General features: G+C 40.9%; 1 protein-coding gene across 2 annotated transcripts in view; it reads left to right on the top strand.

Annotated features, from left to right (window-relative positions):
• Nucleotides 1-18539, top strand: part of crebbpb (CREB binding protein b) — a 56015-nt gene that overhangs the window by 22472 nt on the left and 15004 nt on the right. For both annotated transcript variants that reach the window (XM_042340942.1, XM_007893611.2), the window contains exons 13-20: nucleotides 393-517; nucleotides 1479-1664; nucleotides 3451-3882; nucleotides 7309-7488; nucleotides 9868-10042; nucleotides 10470-10588; nucleotides 11658-11897; nucleotides 12081-12169. In XM_042340942.1, the coding sequence (XP_042196876.1) occupies nucleotides 393-517; nucleotides 1479-1664; nucleotides 3451-3882; nucleotides 7309-7488; nucleotides 9868-10042; nucleotides 10470-10588; nucleotides 11658-11897; nucleotides 12081-12169 (1546 nt within the window). The remainder of the gene's footprint in view (nucleotides 1-392; nucleotides 518-1478; nucleotides 1665-3450; nucleotides 3883-7308; nucleotides 7489-9867; nucleotides 10043-10469; nucleotides 10589-11657; nucleotides 11898-12080; nucleotides 12170-18539) is intronic.

The following is an 18539-nucleotide window of genomic DNA, read 5'->3' as shown; positions in this document are numbered from 1 at the left end:
TTGCTGGTCTAGATTGTTAGCTGACTTCAGGTTGAGAGACACTGAATTGGTCTTAGTCTAGGGAATCAGCTTGGAGGAAGATGGTTAGAGGCAAATTTATGTAGTTTCCACTTGCATTGTGGAGTTACATTGAAGACTGGATTGTGGGAATTTTGTACCATCATTTCATATGAATTGAAATCCTTAATCAGATCAATTAAATACATTGATGAGAGAACTTTAATTCCTGTTACTTGAGGACCTTTTAGGTTTTCTCTTCCTTACAATACTCTCTCATACCCCACCTCCCAGCCTATGCTAACATTTCCTGATGGGAAACTGACTTAAATTAGTACAGACTCAACTGATCTAATGGGAAGGATTCATTAATCAACATTAATTAATTATTTCAGGTATGAATCAGTTTAGCCCAATGACTATGGGAAATGTGCAAATGGCGCAAGGGCCCATGGGGCCACGTGCAACTCCTCCCATGAACCATTCTGTACAGATGAATAATATGGGATCAATTTCAGCGGTAAGTACTTTCTGTTTGGATGTTTGATGCAAGGCAAGAGAATTGCTGTTTCACTAAATGTATTGTTTATTAACCGAAGACTGAAGGATTTCAGATAATTTATGTAAATCCTAGTAAAAATAATCAAATGGCAATGGAGTGTCAGTGGCTCCAGCTCCTCCCCTCAGGTTATATGTACTGTTTGCAAAGAAGATGAAAGCGATACTAACATAAGAATTCATCCACACCAGAGAAGCTTTGTATTTTGTACAGAGGTAATTTAGAAAAGCTTATCACTTTTATCTGTTTTTGATATCTGTGATATTATTATGGGACATTGACATTTTACAAATACTCCCACGTGGTGTACAGGGCATCTGCCTTGTGTGAAATGCAGTTGCATCTTTTCCTCTTTGACCATGATCATTGACTGAAGTGTTTGCCACATGAGGCATGCTTGATATTCTCACTGCACCAGACAGAACCACCTCCAAAGATAATAGCTTGTTTCTTACTAGCATTGTTGCTCACTAGCCTGTTTGTTGGCAGGTTAATTAACCATAGTGGATTGGAGAGAGTCTGCAATGCCGTATCACTTACAGAATCTGTTCAGTAGGTCCTCTGTACATCCAGGTTTCTTGTCCAGTGCAATAATTTTCCATAGGAGACACTTCAACATTCACAAATTGACAATGTGAGCTCACTAGTGCACACTGCTTCTTAAAAAAAATCTAAATTTTCTAATGCTTGCTATAAAATGTGACTTGTTTGACCAGGATGTGGTTGAATTATCCATCTCCATTGGCATATCTAGTACTGCCTGTCTAATAAAAACTGTAAATTACAAGGAAATATCTGTAGTTTAGGCCCTTCTCTACCGAGCTAGAGTTTCCCCATTAACAAGTGGCCTGTTTTATCTTTTCCATAGAGGTTGTTTCTTTAACCAGTACAAATTGTAACAGCTGTTTCCAATTGCATCCAGATGGGAATGTCGCCATCCCGAATGCCACAGCCCCAGGGTATGATGGGTGTGCATGCCAATAACATCGGTCAGCCTTCCTCCCAGAGCCAGTTTCTGCCACAGAACCAGTTCCCTCCAGCGTCTGGTGGAATGAATGTGAATAATGTGGGCATATCTCAGCCTACAAATCAGCCTGGAATGAATCAGGTAGAGTTAGCGCAAAAAAGTAATTGTCTTGAGGGGGAGCAGTAATAGTTTTGGTGACCGTGCCCATTTGGGTTCCAATAGCGCTATTGGCTTGGTGCTAATAATAGCACCAGAATACCTAGGTTTTCTTTTTTAATCCTCACCTCTTCTTCCTTCTGCCCCCCTCACCACATACACACACAACATACTCTTAATGTGGCATTGCTTCAGATTTTTAAATTGTTTTGAAAACAATTTAAAAGTTTTAGTGGAAGGGATCTTTATGTTTATTATTCACTTGTGTGTTTATTTTAATCAAATAACTGAGGCTGTGTTTTACAACTGAATGTTTCTACACACAATGAAGCTAGCCTACACTGGTTCAGTTTGTGGTGTATGTTACCATGGTTTTGAGTTCTGACTGGATGTGGTAACTGGATGTGGAGAGAGAGAATGTGAGAAATCATCTTTATGTGGTATGATAGTTTCAATGTATTAAACAGTTGCTTCACTCACCTTTGAGCAACTTCACTACAGAAAAGAATTTGAAGNTTTTTTTTGGTAATCCGGGTGTCTGAAACGTGGCAGTCCGTCACCGTGCTTAAGCATTTCTAAACCAGATTGAGAATTTTACGTGGAAATTTACCTGCATATGGAATGCACATTCTCTCCCTGGACACAACAGTTTACCCTACTTTGGAGAGTATTAGGCACAGATTGGAGCCAAGGCTTGGGGCAATGATGGTGTTTAAACTAGCTAAACCACATAGCTTGTCTTACAGAGTACTAATTTCCTATTACTTGTCCAGCTAGGACCACCCTCCTCATTAGAGCTTTGGCTTGCAGGGTTAGCAGGACCTAAGAGCTCCCAGTGATCAGTTGGCCCCTCCAAGTCCATCTGAGGATTCAAGCTGGCTCTTCTGTATCAGTGCCCTGGATTAACTGCAGACCATCTGGTTTATGAACCATATTCACGAGATTGTCACAGGATTGACTCGATTCTGATATTCTGTTGCCAAGCATGCCACCTTACAACTAGCTCAGCTCCAAGGAGACCCTACTTACCTTCTTCTCCCTCCTCCACGTATTGAACTACAGTGGAACTTTGCTCTTTGTTGCTTCCTGAACAATGATCCCAAATCCTGCTTGCATTCATGAAGAAGCTTTCTCCCTTTGAGTTCCCTTTTGCAAACCGTCAGCCATTTGTCATCTGACTACTAATATGGGAATGAATTTGACAACTAGATAATCATGTATGTGTCAATTATATATAATATTTTTATACAGTAAAACTCACTTAAGTTGTATCAATCAGGACCATAACATTTAATATGACTTACGCAAAGTTCAAATTGCAGGTAAACTGTATAAATCATAGAAAATCCTATTTAAACAATAATCTACGCTGCCCATGTGTAATTTAATGCAGCCTGTGAGTGATTAATATGAGTAATGCAAAGAAATTATGTGGTTTTGATAGGAAACTGAATGGGACTCAGGTAAATTTACAACTTAGGCGATTATATGATTTATAAAGATGAGATCTATGCGAGTATTACTGTATATTATGTATAATGCGTGTGTATGATGTATATATATAACTGCACATATTTTTAAAAAGCTATTTTGTGCTTAACAAACCACGATTATCAACCAATTTCTACTGTCTTAACAGAAAGTACCCTCCATTATGGCAGATAATTATGGCTTCACTCTATTTTAAAATCTTGTTTCCCTTTAAATTACAACTTTAATCCTCAGTGTCTGCCAAGTGAAATATTTAATGAGCTAGTGTTTCTTATCTTAGCAGGCACAGGCTCCCAGCACTTCGCTTCCTTTGAGCAATTCTGTAAACATGATTGGACCGCCCAGTGGTCAAATTCATTGTCCGCCAGTCTCGCAGCCAGCTCTCCGCCAGACTCCGCCACCTGCCTCTGCCCCCGCTGCCACTGCTTCTGCTCCTGGAAATATACCACCCATCCAGCACCCTGCCCCGTCTGGTATGACTTCCCCTCAACCTGCAACATCCCAGTCTCAGGCCTCTACTCCAGCATCCTCCTCAGGCCGGGCCTCAACGCCAACACCAACCCCAGCACCACCGCTGAGCACCACCCCAAATCAGACTCCATCTCAAGCTCTGACTCCAGGACAGCCTCCAACTCCAATACAATCCCAACAGTCTGTACCAACTCCACAGCCTTCCCAGCAGTCAACTGCACAGCCTCAGCCTTCCACTCCAGTAAGGAATACAATCTTGCTTGAAATAATACAATACTAGTTTTGAATTTATAAAACAGTGATACAAGGTTGTAACTTCTGATATTAAAAAAACGCAAAAATGCTGTAAATGCACCTGGAAGAGAGAGTCAGGTGAGTGTTCTGCGTATGCCTCATTGTTCTCTTTCAGGTGCTCCCCAACCTGCATTTCTTGCAATCCCAGTTTTTCATATTATAACGTCTGCTGATTGCTATTGGTTTGCTATTCCACTTTAGAAAGCAATATTTAGCTAGGGCCCATGGGCATTGACCATTTCAGAGATATTTCTAATTGCTCCATATGGCATACCCACAGTTTATGCTGCTAAGAATCAGTTTCAGGCAGGAGGGGATCAGGATTGAGTCCTTTCCTTTGTTATGCCTGTCTCGTTTCCTAAATCCTCGAATGCTTTTCATTTTCAGAGACTTGTTTAGTTCTCTGACTTGGATGGCTGTCGGGTACTGGGAACATCATCCCTTTACTGTTTTTAAAAGGCAATCTTCTGTACTTGCCAATTAGATTAACATGTTGCTACTCCTTTTTAAAGTCATTTTTCATTGAATTGTTAATAGTCCCAAGTTCTCCACATGCAGTGAAAACAGCACATCACATAAGCAGAAAAATGTCACTCCTTTGATCAAGATTAATAAACAACAACAAATTATGTTTATGTAGTGCCTTTCATGTCTGAAGGACGTCTCAAGGCACTGGACAATCAAGATTTTGCACCCGAGCTGGGGGTTGGATACAAGATGTGTGGGGACTAAAGTGGGGGAGCTTGAGGAGATGACCAAAAGATCAAAGAGGAAGGCCCTGAGATGGAGTTCCAGAGAGTTGAAGCAAAACACGACCACTGATATTGGGCAGGGCAAGGCTGGCGACGTGAAGCAGGCCAGTACCTGTGGAGGGAAGGGTTTTAAAGATCAACAAAGTAGGATAGGGCAAGATTTAGGAGGGCTTTAAAAGTGAGGACAAGGATCTTGAACTTGATTCTTTGGGACATGGAGAGCCAATGTATTGGGTCTATTTTATATCAAATTTGATTATCAGAAAGGACAGGGGCCGGATAAATTGCATCCAGGGAACCTTAAGGAACTAAGGGAGGAAGTCACAGAAACGGTGGCACAAATCTTTAAAAAATCACTGAATACTGGAGAAAGGCAAATGTTACTCCTATTTTAAGAAAAATACCAAAAGTGAGCCAGGAAACTACAGACCAGTAAGTTTCACATCCATTGATGGTAAAATTATGGAGATGCTTATTAAGGATAAATTCATGGGGCATCTGGACAGAAATAAAATCATAATTGATAGCCAATATGGGTTCATGAAGGGAAGGTCTTGCCAATCTAATTTACCGCTTTTGTTTGACGGTGACAAAGGAGCTTGATAAGGGTAAGGCTGTGGGAGGCTGATGCAGCAAGTAAAGAAAGCGTGAATCAGTGGAGATCCATTACAATGGATATGCAATTGGTTGACTAGAAGAACCCAGAGGTTGGTGGTACAGTGAATATCATCAGACTCGGAAAATGTTACCAGTGGGGTTCCACAGGGTCTGTTTTGGGACCTGTTTTGTTTAATATTTTTATAAATGATCTGTAACTAGGAGTCGCAAGCTTGCCACCAAGCTAATGAAAATGGTAGATTGCGAAGCTATACAAAATAGGTTACAGGAGAATTTGAACATACTTGGGAATTGGGTAGATCGGTGACGCATGAAATTCAATGTGGAGAAATGTAAAGTACTTCACATGGGAACAAAAAATCCTGGAAGGGACTATTTGAACGGAAGGAAAATAATACGTATGGAAAATGAAAAGGACTTGGGGCTCCTGATTGACAATAAATTGAAGCTCTCCCAACAATGCTCTGTGACAGTGAGTAAAGCAAACTAGATGTTGGGATGGATCTAAAGATCAATAGCAAGCCGAAATAGTGGGGTAAACCTGTATAAATCATTGGAGTACTGTGTTCAGTTCTGGTCGCCGCAGTACAAAATGGATATTGGAGAAATCGAAAAGATACAGAGGAGGGGAACCAAAATGATTGAGGGAATGGAAGGATTGGACTATGAGGAGAGACTAAGTAAATTGGGCATGTTCACACTGGAAAAGAGAAGATTGAGAGGCGGCATGATTGCTGTCTTTAAGATTCTAAAGGGACAAGACAGTATAGATTGTGACAGGCTGTTTCAACTTGTCCAGAATAGTAGAACCAGACGACACGGCCTGCGATTGAAGGGAGGTAAATTTAGAATGAATCTACACAAACACTATTTCAGTGAGTGAATAGTGAACCTGTGGAACAGGCTCCCTAGGTTGAAGCAGTAAGTGTTGATTCTTTCAAACACAGATTAGATTTCTTTGGGAAAATATTCGCCCACAAATATACAGTCAATTCACTTTATAGCATATTCTGTGAAGTGCTTTGAGACGTCTAGAAGACGTGAAAAGCGCTATATCAAATGCAAGGATTATTATTATAACATGGGATATAGTACATAGGTAGTTGGGACATATGTGCATGCAGCCACCAGGAAGGTGAAAGGCGAACTAGATGGACCTTGGTCTTTTTTTGTTTAGCATTTTTAAGTTCTTATGGCTTCAGATTAATTTCTGCATCCAGCCAAAACGTGATGAAAGCTTCACCTCCACAATGTACAGCTCCATTATGAAAGCTTGCAGTGTCAGGCCACAACCTGGAACAGATGTATTCACAATTTGTCATTAAATTGACCATCTAATCAGAAGGTCACAGAGTGTCGTCTTGAGAAATGATCAAACTGGGTGCAGTGTACAGTACTGGAGGATTTATTCAGTATCTGTCTGCATTTTCCTGGTGAAAGAGTGTTTGATGACACTTGGTACCCAAAATGGGAAAGTCCCACTCCCTAGCACTTACATTTTGAGATGAGTTAAGATTACTGTGGTTTGTTAGATTTTCTAATTGGCTTTAAAAATCTACCATTAATGCCTTTCATTAGACTGTCTTTCATAAGGTGAGACCAGTTTTTCGTGCTAGGTTGTTTAATTCAGGTGTGCATACAATGATGCCCCATGAAATATTTTTGCTTCTTCAAAAAGATAACAATCAAGAATAGATAAGGTAACTGTGAAGCTACTCCTCAATATGCACCTGTAAAAGTTCATATTTAAAATGTAAAAAGTTTGCTTTTTATTCAAAAACAATCTGCATGCCACATAGACATGGTTTATGGTATATCTTTGCTATTGACCTTACTTAACATGGCATGTGATATCTTTGACACTGACCTTAACTCAGAATTGAAGCTGCCATTGAGGTCAGCCTGGTTATTTCTCATGGCTTATTCTGCATCCTCCCCGTTGCTTTCTTTACTGCAGTACAGAAATCCAAAGAGATTTATTTTATTTCCTCTGACTTTTTCAGCTCTCTCAGTCTGCAGTGAGCACAGATGGCAGAGCAGCTACCCCTGCCTCTGTTGCTAGTACTGACACCAACTCTCAGCAACTTACAGCGGAAGCGCCACTATCTGAAACTAAACCAGAGTGCAAAGTGGAAGAGATGGAATCGGAGATACCAGAAACTCAGACAGATGTTAAAGCTGAGGTAAAGAAAAGTTGTGTCATTTCAATCAATTAATAACCTAGGAAGAAGAGAAGCCCATCAAGCCTGGTGTGTCATTTTATTAGATCATGCCAGGTCTTTTAATTCCATTCCTCACCCTTTTTTCTCCATCTCCCTTAATGACCTAATGTGTCAAGCATCAGTCAAATACAGAAATATATGGTGCTTCCCAGGATATACTGTAAAATGGTATGACTGTTCTCTGGCAGTCGATTTCTGCACAAGTGTCCCACAAAAAGCCCTGAAGTTACTGACCAATTTTATTTAGGGGGTTATTGACCAGGACCCTGGGAGAGGCTCCCTTCTCTTTTTGAATAGTGCCATGGGTTCTCAAACACCTGCCTGGTCAGACAGAAGGATGGCACATCTGACAATGCACTACACATTGCATCGGAGCATTAGCATATATTCAAGTTCCAAGTCCCAACATGGGGCTTAAACCTGGACCTTGAAACCCACCACCTTCTCCCTGGACCTTGAAACCCACTACCTGCTCCCTGGACCCCATCCCCACTCCACTCCTTATCTCTCAGCGCCACCTCCTTGCCCCACTTCTCACAGACACTGTTAACCTGTCCCTCTCCTGGCTCTGTTCCTATTCCCCTCAAAACTGCCACCATCACTCCCACATTGAAAAAACCCTCCCTTGATGCGTCGCAGCTATCAAGCTACCAGCCCATCTCCAACCTCCCCTTCCTGTCCAAGGTTCTCGAAAGAGTCGTCACCTCCCAGCTGTGTTCTTTCCTCTCCACCCACTCACGTTTCGAACCCCTCCAACCGGGTTTCCGTGCTGCCGATAGCACGGAAACCGCCCTGGTCAAGGTCACCAATGACATCTTGACCATCTGCGACCAGGGCTCCCTCTGCCTCCGCGACCTATCGGCCGCATTCGATACGGTCGACCACTCTATCCTCCTCCACCACTTGTCCTCCCACCTCAACCTTCAAGGCCCTGTCCTTGAGTGGTTTAGGTCCTACCTCTCCCACCATCTTCATTTTGTCTCTGCAAACGGCTTTTCCTCCAGCCCCTGCACTGTCTCGTGCAGTGTTCCTCAGGGCTCTGTCCTTGGTCCCCTCCTCTTCACCCTCTATATGCTCCCCCTGTGGTGACATCATCCGCAGACATGGGGTTAACATTCACATGTACGCGGTTGACACCCAACTCTACCTTTCCTTTTCTACCCTCAACTCCACGACCACCGATGTCCTGACAGCCTGCCTGTCCGACATCGAGTCTTGGACGAGAGACAACATTCTTCAGCTCAATGTGCGCAAAATTGAGGTCCTCCTGATTGGCTCACGTCAGCGCCTCTGCACCTCAGGCGCTGACAGCATCAGCATCCAAGGCTGCACTCTCCACCTCTCAAAGCCAGTCAGGAACCTCGGCATTCTGTTCGACCCGGAGCTGTCCTTTCTCCCTCATATCCGCGCCACAACTGGCACCGCCTTCCACCACCTCCGGAAAATCGCCAGACTACGGCACACCTCACCCCTCACGCTGCTGAAACACTGGTCCACGCCTTTATCACCTCAAGGCTGGACTACGGGAACTCTCTTCATCGGCTTTCCCGGCCCTCCCTCCACAAGCTGCAGGTCATTCAGAACTCTGCAGCTCGTGTACTGTCACGCACCAGGCTTCGCGACCACATCACTCCCACCCTCGCTCGCCTCCACTGGATCGAATTCAAGATCCTAATCCTCACCTACAAGGCCATTAACGGCCTTGCACCCTCCTACCTCTCCAACCTACTATGCCCCTACGTACCTGCCCGTACCCTCTGTTCCTCTGGCTCCGATCTACTCCACATCCCCCGCCCTAACCGCCCTACCATCAGTGGCCGGGCTCTCAGCCCCGAGGCTCTGGAACTCCATCCCCCAGTGCCTTCGCCTTGCTTCCTCCCTTTGCTCCTTCAAAACCGGTCTCAAGACCTTTCTCTTTGACCGTGCCTTCAGCTCCCCTCTCGACTCTCTACCCCCTCCTCGCTCCCTCCCTTCCCTCCCCTCACCCTGACAATTTCCCCCCTGCTCGGGTCCCGACCCAACTGTCCAGCGCCTTGGGACGTCCTCCCGACGTGAAAGGCGCTCTATAAATGCAATCTTGTTGTTGTAAACCTACAAGCTTCTGACTCGTTATTCATTGAAAACTGAATGTGGATCTATGGGTAAAGGATTGTTTCCAGAATTCAGTTCAGTAATTGCTATTTTGTGGAAATGAGAGTGACTGGCCATTTGGTGATGCTCACCATTTCCACTGTATTCCAGCTACTTTTGTCTTGAATGCATTAGCGTGTTGGTTAAAAATGTATATTATAGTTTATGTAAGGCTCATCAGTGAAGTTTTATTTTTTGTCGTATTTGCAGAATGAAGAGATGCCACAGGTGAAAGAGGAGAGCAGTGAGAGTGTCGACACTAAGCCAGGTCCCATGGAGGAGGATGGCAAAACTGAAGTTAAAACTGATCCCAAAGAGGAAGAGGAGGTTGGTGCCAATGCATCTTCCCAGTCCTCTGCATCGCCACCTCAATCCCGCAGGAAAAGTAGGTGTTTGTTGCCGATTGGATGCTGTTACAATGTCTGATTAACTACTTGGTGGTGCTCACCATTTTCACTATCTTCCACCTAACTTTTAATAATTCCTGCAAAACAAAATAATAATAAATTGGTCATTTTCAATCCATGAATTCTGTTTGTGGGACACTGCTGTGCGCAATTGGCTGTCGCGTTTCGCCCATAAATATATGGTCAATTCATTTTACAGTATACTCTGAAGAGCTTTGAGACGTCTAGAAGACGTGAAAAGCGCTATATCAAATGCAAGGATTATTATTTATTATAATGTTCGAAGTTACTTTAGACTTTGGATAAGGTGTAATGACTGCATCAGTGTGTTGTAGCTTTGTAGATAATCACTGAGTTCATTGACTGATTCTGTATATATGATTCATTATCTTGTTTGCTGCCCAGTATTCAAACCAGAGGAGCTAAGGCAGGCTCTTATGCCCACACTGGAAGCATTGTACCGTCAGGACCCAGAATCCTTGCCATTCAGGCAACCAGTGGATCCTTTACTTTTAGGAATTCCTGTGAGTACGGGGAGCAAAAATCTCTTTACAATATTACTGTGTTTTATTTGTAAAGTACACATTCTAATGTGGGTTTGTTTATAGCTGTCATTATAGAATCTCTTGAAGTTTTATTTGCACAGAGGGTAGCCATTTGGGACAGAGTTTCTGTGCTTCTGCTAACTGTTTTTCTAAACTTTTTTTTAAAATTACCAACAACAACAACAAATTACATTTGTATAACGCCTTTCACATTGGTAAGACGTCCCAAGGCCCTGGAGGTGAAGTGCTTGGGGAGCCAATGGAGCCGTGTGAGGGTGATCTGCAGCTTGTGGGGGAAAAGTTGGGAAGTCTGGCAAGCAGGCAGTTAGTGTAGTATGAATCCTACCTGATATGGGGAGTGGAAGCCAAATAGGGTGTGGAGGGAAAAGATGACAAAGTGCAATCAAACGGTATGTCTTGAGGCTGGCTTTGATCGGAGAGAGGGAGAGAGTTGGAAGGTTGGAGTTCCAGAGAGCGAATGGCTGAAAGCTCACCTGCCGATAAGGGGGGAGGGAATAGGGCAGGAATATGAAGCAGTTAACATGATGTAAAGTTTTCTAGTATAAGTCATTAAATGGTGATTAGTCCCACTTGCTTTAACACTAAAGCTGTAGTGAGGTCACTTCAGTTCACAGAACTGCAATGTTGCTTAAAAGTTAATTCTAAATAAATTCAGACACCTTCCAAGACGAGAACAGTTTGCATTATTTTGCTTTTGAGGATTTGATTTGTGGAATAAATTGTGATCTAGTTAAGTGAACAGAGAATAATGCTAACTTTGTTTTAAGAGCAGATAAAATGGTATAAAGTTACAGAGATGGGTAGTATTCAAATTGTGATGGGTTTTTTGCTTGGCTAAAATTGTTGAATGAAGGAAGACTGACTGTAATCTAGAGGCAAAGTGGTTATTCTTCATGTACATTTTTTAAAGAGTATTTGACCACATGTTCTGTAGATTGTATTGTGCTTGAATATTATGTTTTACCGAGATTTGGCACTTACCTAAAGCTATGTTTCCTTATTCTGCTCCCTTTCCCCTCCCCTTTAGGATTATTTTGACATAGTGAAAAATCCTATGGACCTTTCCACAATAAAACGCAAGCTAGATACGGGGCAATACCAGGAGCCATGGCAGTATGTGGAGGACGTATGGTTGATGTTCAATAATGCTTGGCTGTACAACCGCAAGACCTCACGTGTATATAAATACTGTACAAAGTTGGCTGAGGTCTTTGAACAGGAAATTGATCCAGTCATGCAAACGCTAGGCTACTGTTGCGGACGGAAGGTAAGAGTATTTACTAGAATATGGGATACTGAACAACTTATATTTATATAACATTTTTCATGTAAAGGACAATTCCTATTGGGGTTTATTTCTGTCATCTATAGGCAGGGATTCACATTATTAAATACTGGAAAGGTATGTGCGGATATTAATACTGACTTGCTGCACTTGTTCTATTCACAGTATGAGTTCTCCCCTCAGACATTATGCTGCTATGGGAAGCAGCTATGTACAATCCCTCGCGACTCAACATATTTCAGTTATCAGAACAGGTAAGCAGGTGGGGTAAAAATTTGTATTGCTGTGGAAACGGTTAGAACAATGTTGTTTTCTTCCCAGTGGCAAACCAAGTTCATTACTGTGCTACAGATAAACTTTAGGAGACCTCACTGTTTCTGTCAGTTCTTCTATATTCTGGAATTACACATAAATGTTTGCTTAATGCTATTGGAGCTATAGAAATGAGGTTGACCTGTCTGTTGGGGCCATGACCATTTATTTAGTGCCTCATCCTTCTGGACTAAATGTATGTTTGTAGAGTAGGTTGCACAGTTTTTTGAGAGCTTCTTATGATAAAGTATGTTTGCTGGGTGACAATTTGGCAAGCAGAGATTAGGTGTGTATTAGAAATCTGTATCCTGGACATATTGTGGTCTTTTGGAATCTGGTTCTGCAATTTCTGGAACTAAACTATTTATGATTTCCACACCATATTATACTCCTTTTTGAAATTGTGTAGAATCAGTTGTATCTGTGAATCTCTTATCTGTGCATTAAACTTCTCTCCCTGTACAAACTAGGGAGGGAATTGTTTTGGTTCCTATGTGCATCTACATGTGCTATCCATAAATAGATCTTTTAATATGTCTAATATGTCGGATGTTTTGTAGCCTGAAGCTTTCCTTTCTTTCAGCTGAAAGAGCTGTCTGTCAAATGGAGTGGAGGTAAAATACTGAATGGATAAGTTATGGGAAAGGGAGAAAATTGCTGCTTAGTCATTTGATGTCAAAATGTGTCTGAACTTTTTTTTCTTAAACTTAAGTTTCTTTTGTGCTTTTGACAGTTGAAGAAAATGAGCAGTTTCTAGTGTGCAGCTCTTTTGTAGATCTGTCATGTTTTGGCTCTTCCCTGTTTCTGATGTTGACTGCTACTGCTATTAGTGTTGTCTTGTCAGTGTCTTTTTTGTTCACCTGACCAATTTTTGAACAAAATTGTGCTGCATTTTCAAGAACGTTCCCAAACCACTTGAATTTAGAATGGAATATTTGGTTTCCTTTTTTTATCCAGATATGATGATTTGTGGATTGAGATTCTTAAAGTCTACAGATCTAAAGTGGACCTTACATAAAGTATGCATCGTATTATACTAGTCTACTTTGCTTATAGTAGATGGGCTGATGTTGTTGAGAGTTTGTGAAAATGCAACCAAGAGATTTGTATTGCCACACATTATATGTAGTTTACTTGAGGTTGAAATACTTATAAAACGTTGCATTTCTTATAAAATGAAAAGCCCTTTTATAGAGTTGACTAACTAAACCGACATTGAGACTTGGGTATTGTTTAATCCAAAAATATGCCAACTGACCATCCCAAAATATACTTCAGTCAGAAATCACTATCCAGAGCAAAATGTTTGTTTTAAGGACTGAAAATAATGGCACCAAATAGCACGTTGGAAAATGTATACAGTGATTCAAGTGTTTAAGCCAGTAGTGCACATGGTTTGTCACACAAGGTATCAGAGGTTTGCTCTTGAACTGGAGAATGTTATTCTTCAAAGATTGACATGGTTGAACCTTAAAATGTATTGAGTAATGACAGCCTGCTTTTGTTGGTTTGTTGAATTTGTGTGCAAAACTGTGGCTGTATGGGTTGGTGGACAGAAAAATCATGGGCAAGGTTTTAAGTGGTGCCAGCAAGTGATTGAGGACATGCTAGGTGCATATGGTGTTGGGTGGGGAAAAGGCATGTTATCTGAATTTTGAATTTGTGTTGTACATGTGTAATTTTATCTTCAAAGACACATCTGACTGCAGTGAGCATCTTACAGATAAATGGGTAGCGCATTCACATTTTACCATTGCAAATCATTTGCTAAGTTCTCTTTTGCATTAAATGGTGAATATGGTCATCCATGATATTTTAGCTCCAAATTTAAATTGTCTTCTCAAATTACCAAACTTTTTCCCATTTCAGTACCAACGGGAACTTTATTTGCCAAATGAATTGGTATTTTAAGTCACTTAACAAGCATTGTGAAAATTAAGATTGACAATATTTGATATTGCAAGCGTGTTTCACAGTGTTGCAGTAATGCAGCACCATTATATATATGTATATAAATAATATATATTTATAATAATACTCAAAATTTGGGTGTATTTTTTAAAAGCAATCTGTACAAATTTGACTAAATGTCTTTGGCAGGTTTTCACTGTTATGTGCTGCAATTGGATGTGTCACTGGGATGTTTGATTAGAAAGCCTGCAGCACAGCACTAATTTAAAACTCTTGCAGTTATTTTATAGCGATCCACTACAGGTAAGTGAGATGTGGATTAATTGAGAGAATTGACAATTGTTGGTTTTACTCTTCTTATTTCCTTGTGTATATCTAATACTGTTTGATATTTTCTTCCAGAATGTTTGAATCTCTCGTGTGTGTGCATGTGTGTGCGTTTGAACAGTCAGTTTAGTGAACTTGCTCGTGCCATTTAGAACCTTGCAATACAGCAGGAGCTTGGGTGTGTATGAGTGGGAGAGCCAACAGAGGGCACCACCTCACGCTCTTCATCCACCTATTGGTTATTTCTTATTCTTTTTATGGTCATGTGGACACAGTTGAACTCACAGCAGTGCCAAGACTTTACCAGTATGCAGTTTTCCAGCTACAACCGTGGACAGCAATATTGTACTAAGTATGGAATAACAACATGAAGCTGTGGTTCCAGTAAACTTACCAAGAATAAAACTTCCTACAATTGTTACTATTATCAGTAGTTGCACTGACATTTATTTAAAATATATGTACGTACAGTACTTGGGGTGCATATGACAAATGCAAGATTATTTGGGCAGGTCTAGCGCCCTTCAATATTGCGAATCCACAATACTTACTGCTTTATACCATGAGTTTTAAAGCCCTGAGATATTGAAGAGATAAGATTGAGTTCTTGGTTAGAGGATGTTTTTTAAAGCATGCAGTAGCAAATGTAAATCAAAGATTTGATTATAAAATCATCTATATAAATTCTGAAAACCTGTTCCATTTGGTGCATAGTTTGTAAACCTGCACCCGTATAAAATATTGTTGCCAAATTATAATTTTGTTTCAGAAAATTGCTTAATTTTCTCTATCCCCCAACAGTGCAACTTCTGATTATGTACTAATACTGTAAAAATTACATTCTACATAAGACTTCATTTAACAAAAAAATGAGACTTGCTATGCAGCTGAATCTGTTACAGGAACCACACCTAGTTTTGCTTGGATTTAAGGGTGCCACAATATTATAAATATTTATTTGCTGGAATTGTTTGTCATTTTCGATGGAAGGAATTCACTGAGATGCTGGTTAGCAGAACATACTAAAGAAAGCTGATCTGAAGCTGTTTGGTTGAATAGCACATTCTTTGAGTTTACGTTTCATAGGTAGAGGGATTAGTTGGTCATAAATTCTTGCAGTTGTGTATTTGCATGTTCTGCAAGAAGTGTTGCTCATCTGTAAATGTTTAAGTAGAATTTCAGCTGTGGAATAAGTATAATGCCCATCGAGTAACAACATAATCTACTTAGTTTATAACAATAAAATATTCAATTATGCACTGGTGATTTTAAGGACTGTAGTGGTTGCTGTAGTGGTTGCAACTTTCTAAAGGATTTTGTTTACATTTTTCTGTTCTCATAGATACATAGGCTACAATGTGGCAGAGCTTTAGTGGTACTATACAGCAGGACTTGTCTTTTGCAATGTGAGAATATTTCCATGCTGTGTAACGGAGGGGAATTGGAGGGATGAGGGCTCGTGTGACTTATGTCCTGTTTCCATGCTGTATCACTCTATGTAACTATGTGACATCCGAGCACTCGACCTAGTTACTTTGTAAATGACCAACACAGAGAGAGACACACTCCAACCGACACAGAAAGTCACACACCGACTGACACAGAGAGAGATGCACACCGACCGACTCAGAGAGAGAGAGAGAGTGATGCACGCTGACCGACACCCACAAACACACAGAGGATAGGGAGACGCAGACATACTCACACAGGAACTCACAAACAGAGAGACAGACAGACAGCCCCCTCCCCCACACATACACCACACAGACAGATAATCACAAATGCATATAAAGAAATATGCACGCCTACACTCAAACACACAGCGGGGCCTCTGAGTGAAGCCCATTTGTCATTTGCTCCGCACCGCACATTCGTATCCAGAGCCACTCCATCTACAGCGGGAGGCCCGGGGGCCAGAAACATCATTTATAGCGGGTTTGTGGCAGAGCGGGTTGTTTGTAGCAGATTCCGCAGAAAAGATGTGGCTGCACTTTTCTGTTGGCCCAGGTCATAACATGGTGATGTACACGGTTTCTGATAGACAAGTACAGGTATGCACATCCCTTCACAGACTGTTGTCTTTATCGGATGCATGTTACTTTACTTGCACGTGAGCAGGAAGTTGTTTACACGAGCATGTCATCTTCATATGTGTTCCATGGAAATTGCAATATGTTTCTGTAGCACCACTTCCGTCCACAACTGTATAAGAAAAGGTTTAATAGTAAGGCTGCTTTAACTAGCTAGCTCTTTTCGGTATCTTGCTTATTTGGGAGATTGTAAGTACATTCATTTAGTTTTTGTGATTAAAATTAGATTAGATTCTGATTGTGGCATCCTTAGCTCTAGCATAGATTGTACACTGATCTGCATACATCTGCTGTGTAATATTGGTACTGCTTTGTGGATGCATTCACATTCCCTTTGCTCACCCCTCACGTTCAAACTCCCGTGAATCTTTGTCTTGCATAGTTACCCTTTACTTTTACTGCAGGTGACCAGATTTGCTTTTTTCTGTGGCCATGCAGCTTATCGCAGCCCAGCCAGCTTTTTATGTTTTCACTCAATTTTTTCACGTGCATTTGGGTTTTCTAATGGTTCAGTGTGTGTTGTCAGACATAACACAGATTTCAGCAGTATTAATACTGCGATCAGGTGTGCAAAGTTATGGGAAGCTGCCAGTATGATGCAGATTTGTCATTGTACCTACACATTCGCAGGAACACGATAACAATAATTGTAGTCAGTTGAGAGGAAAAAATAAAACAAAGCGTTTTTAGACTTGATTGAATTAAATAGGTAAAAGTTAAACAGATTTCTATTTCAAGCTTGCTATGTTGTGAACTTAAATTTTAGGTTTATCAGGATCACTGTAATCACAACAAAATAAGTGTTTGGGTTTAGTCCAGAGGTAGTGAATAGAAAATATATAATTATGCCAGTGCAGGATAGTGCTGCCTGTTTTAGGTATTAAATGAGCAGGGTGCTGTAAAAGTCAAACTGGTTTGTACCCTGAAAAAGTCCATAGGGTCTTCCCAAAGTCAGAAAATCTTGCCTTTTGAGCTGGTAACAAACAGGCATAGATGAGTCCATGTTTAGCTTTACACTATACGGTTCACAAATGCCAGGCAACTGAGAGACTTTAGCCACCCTAGAACAAATTAATTTTCCCCTGATGCCTTGCTGTTCAAAAATGTTCAGCTTTCTCTAGACCAGTGTGTCCAGAGGAGAGAGAGACATTTCAGAAAACTTAAGTATTTACACTTTCCACATCAGAAGCATCTTGCTTGTTAGGCAAATGTGGGTTAAAGGTAAAACCATCTTCTTAGAGATCAGGTGGTTGCAAGCTGGGAAACTTGACCACAAACCTTTCAACATCAATCTGCCAATTAACTTGAAAATGTGATCCAGTGCCTTAAAGTTTATTTAGGTTTGCAGGGTAGTTTTTCTTATAGTCCAATTCTAAGCTACAGAAAAGGTTATATAATATATTATTATAGACGGCTTCTGCAGTAGTCATTGTTTTACAAAAGCAACAAGCACTCCTGACGATTCAGAAACTCCAAATGCTGTATGTTACATGACATTCAAATATTTAATTGAATGCTGGCGTTTATATTTGTGATTATCTTAATTTTATAATCTGAATACAAGTTCGTTCTATTTTGGCAGATAAATTTGTTTGCCAAGGCATTCAGTTGTGCGACTGTATGCATGAATTTGACCTTTTTGAAGGGAATACTAATTTGAAGGCGACACTTAAAGACAGAATTATCCCCATTTTAAAATGTGTTTATAATATGTAATATAAAAATTTGAACAGCTTAGTCGCAAATCGAATACTCCATAAAATGTTCTGAACACCCATCATACAATTCATCTTGCAGTGACTGCATTTTCTGGATGGCAGCTGCCATTTTGATACCTACCTTTCCTTCTACCTCCTAACTTCTGGTTTCTAATTTTTAAAAATGCTCCTGACTGGGGCATGCTATTCAAGGCAACGCTCTGACTGCAAAATACTCTGTTAGTAGGGACATACATTTTGCAAAATGGTACTAAGATCATTTATTT

This window comes from Callorhinchus milii, unplaced genomic scaffold (genome assembly GCF_018977255.1).
Source record: "Callorhinchus milii isolate IMCB2004 unplaced genomic scaffold, IMCB_Cmil_1.0 Scaffold16, whole genome shotgun sequence".
Lineage (NCBI taxonomy): Eukaryota > Metazoa > Chordata > Chondrichthyes > Chimaeriformes > Callorhinchidae > Callorhinchus > Callorhinchus milii.
This window is presented reverse-complemented; position numbering and strand designations above follow the sequence as displayed.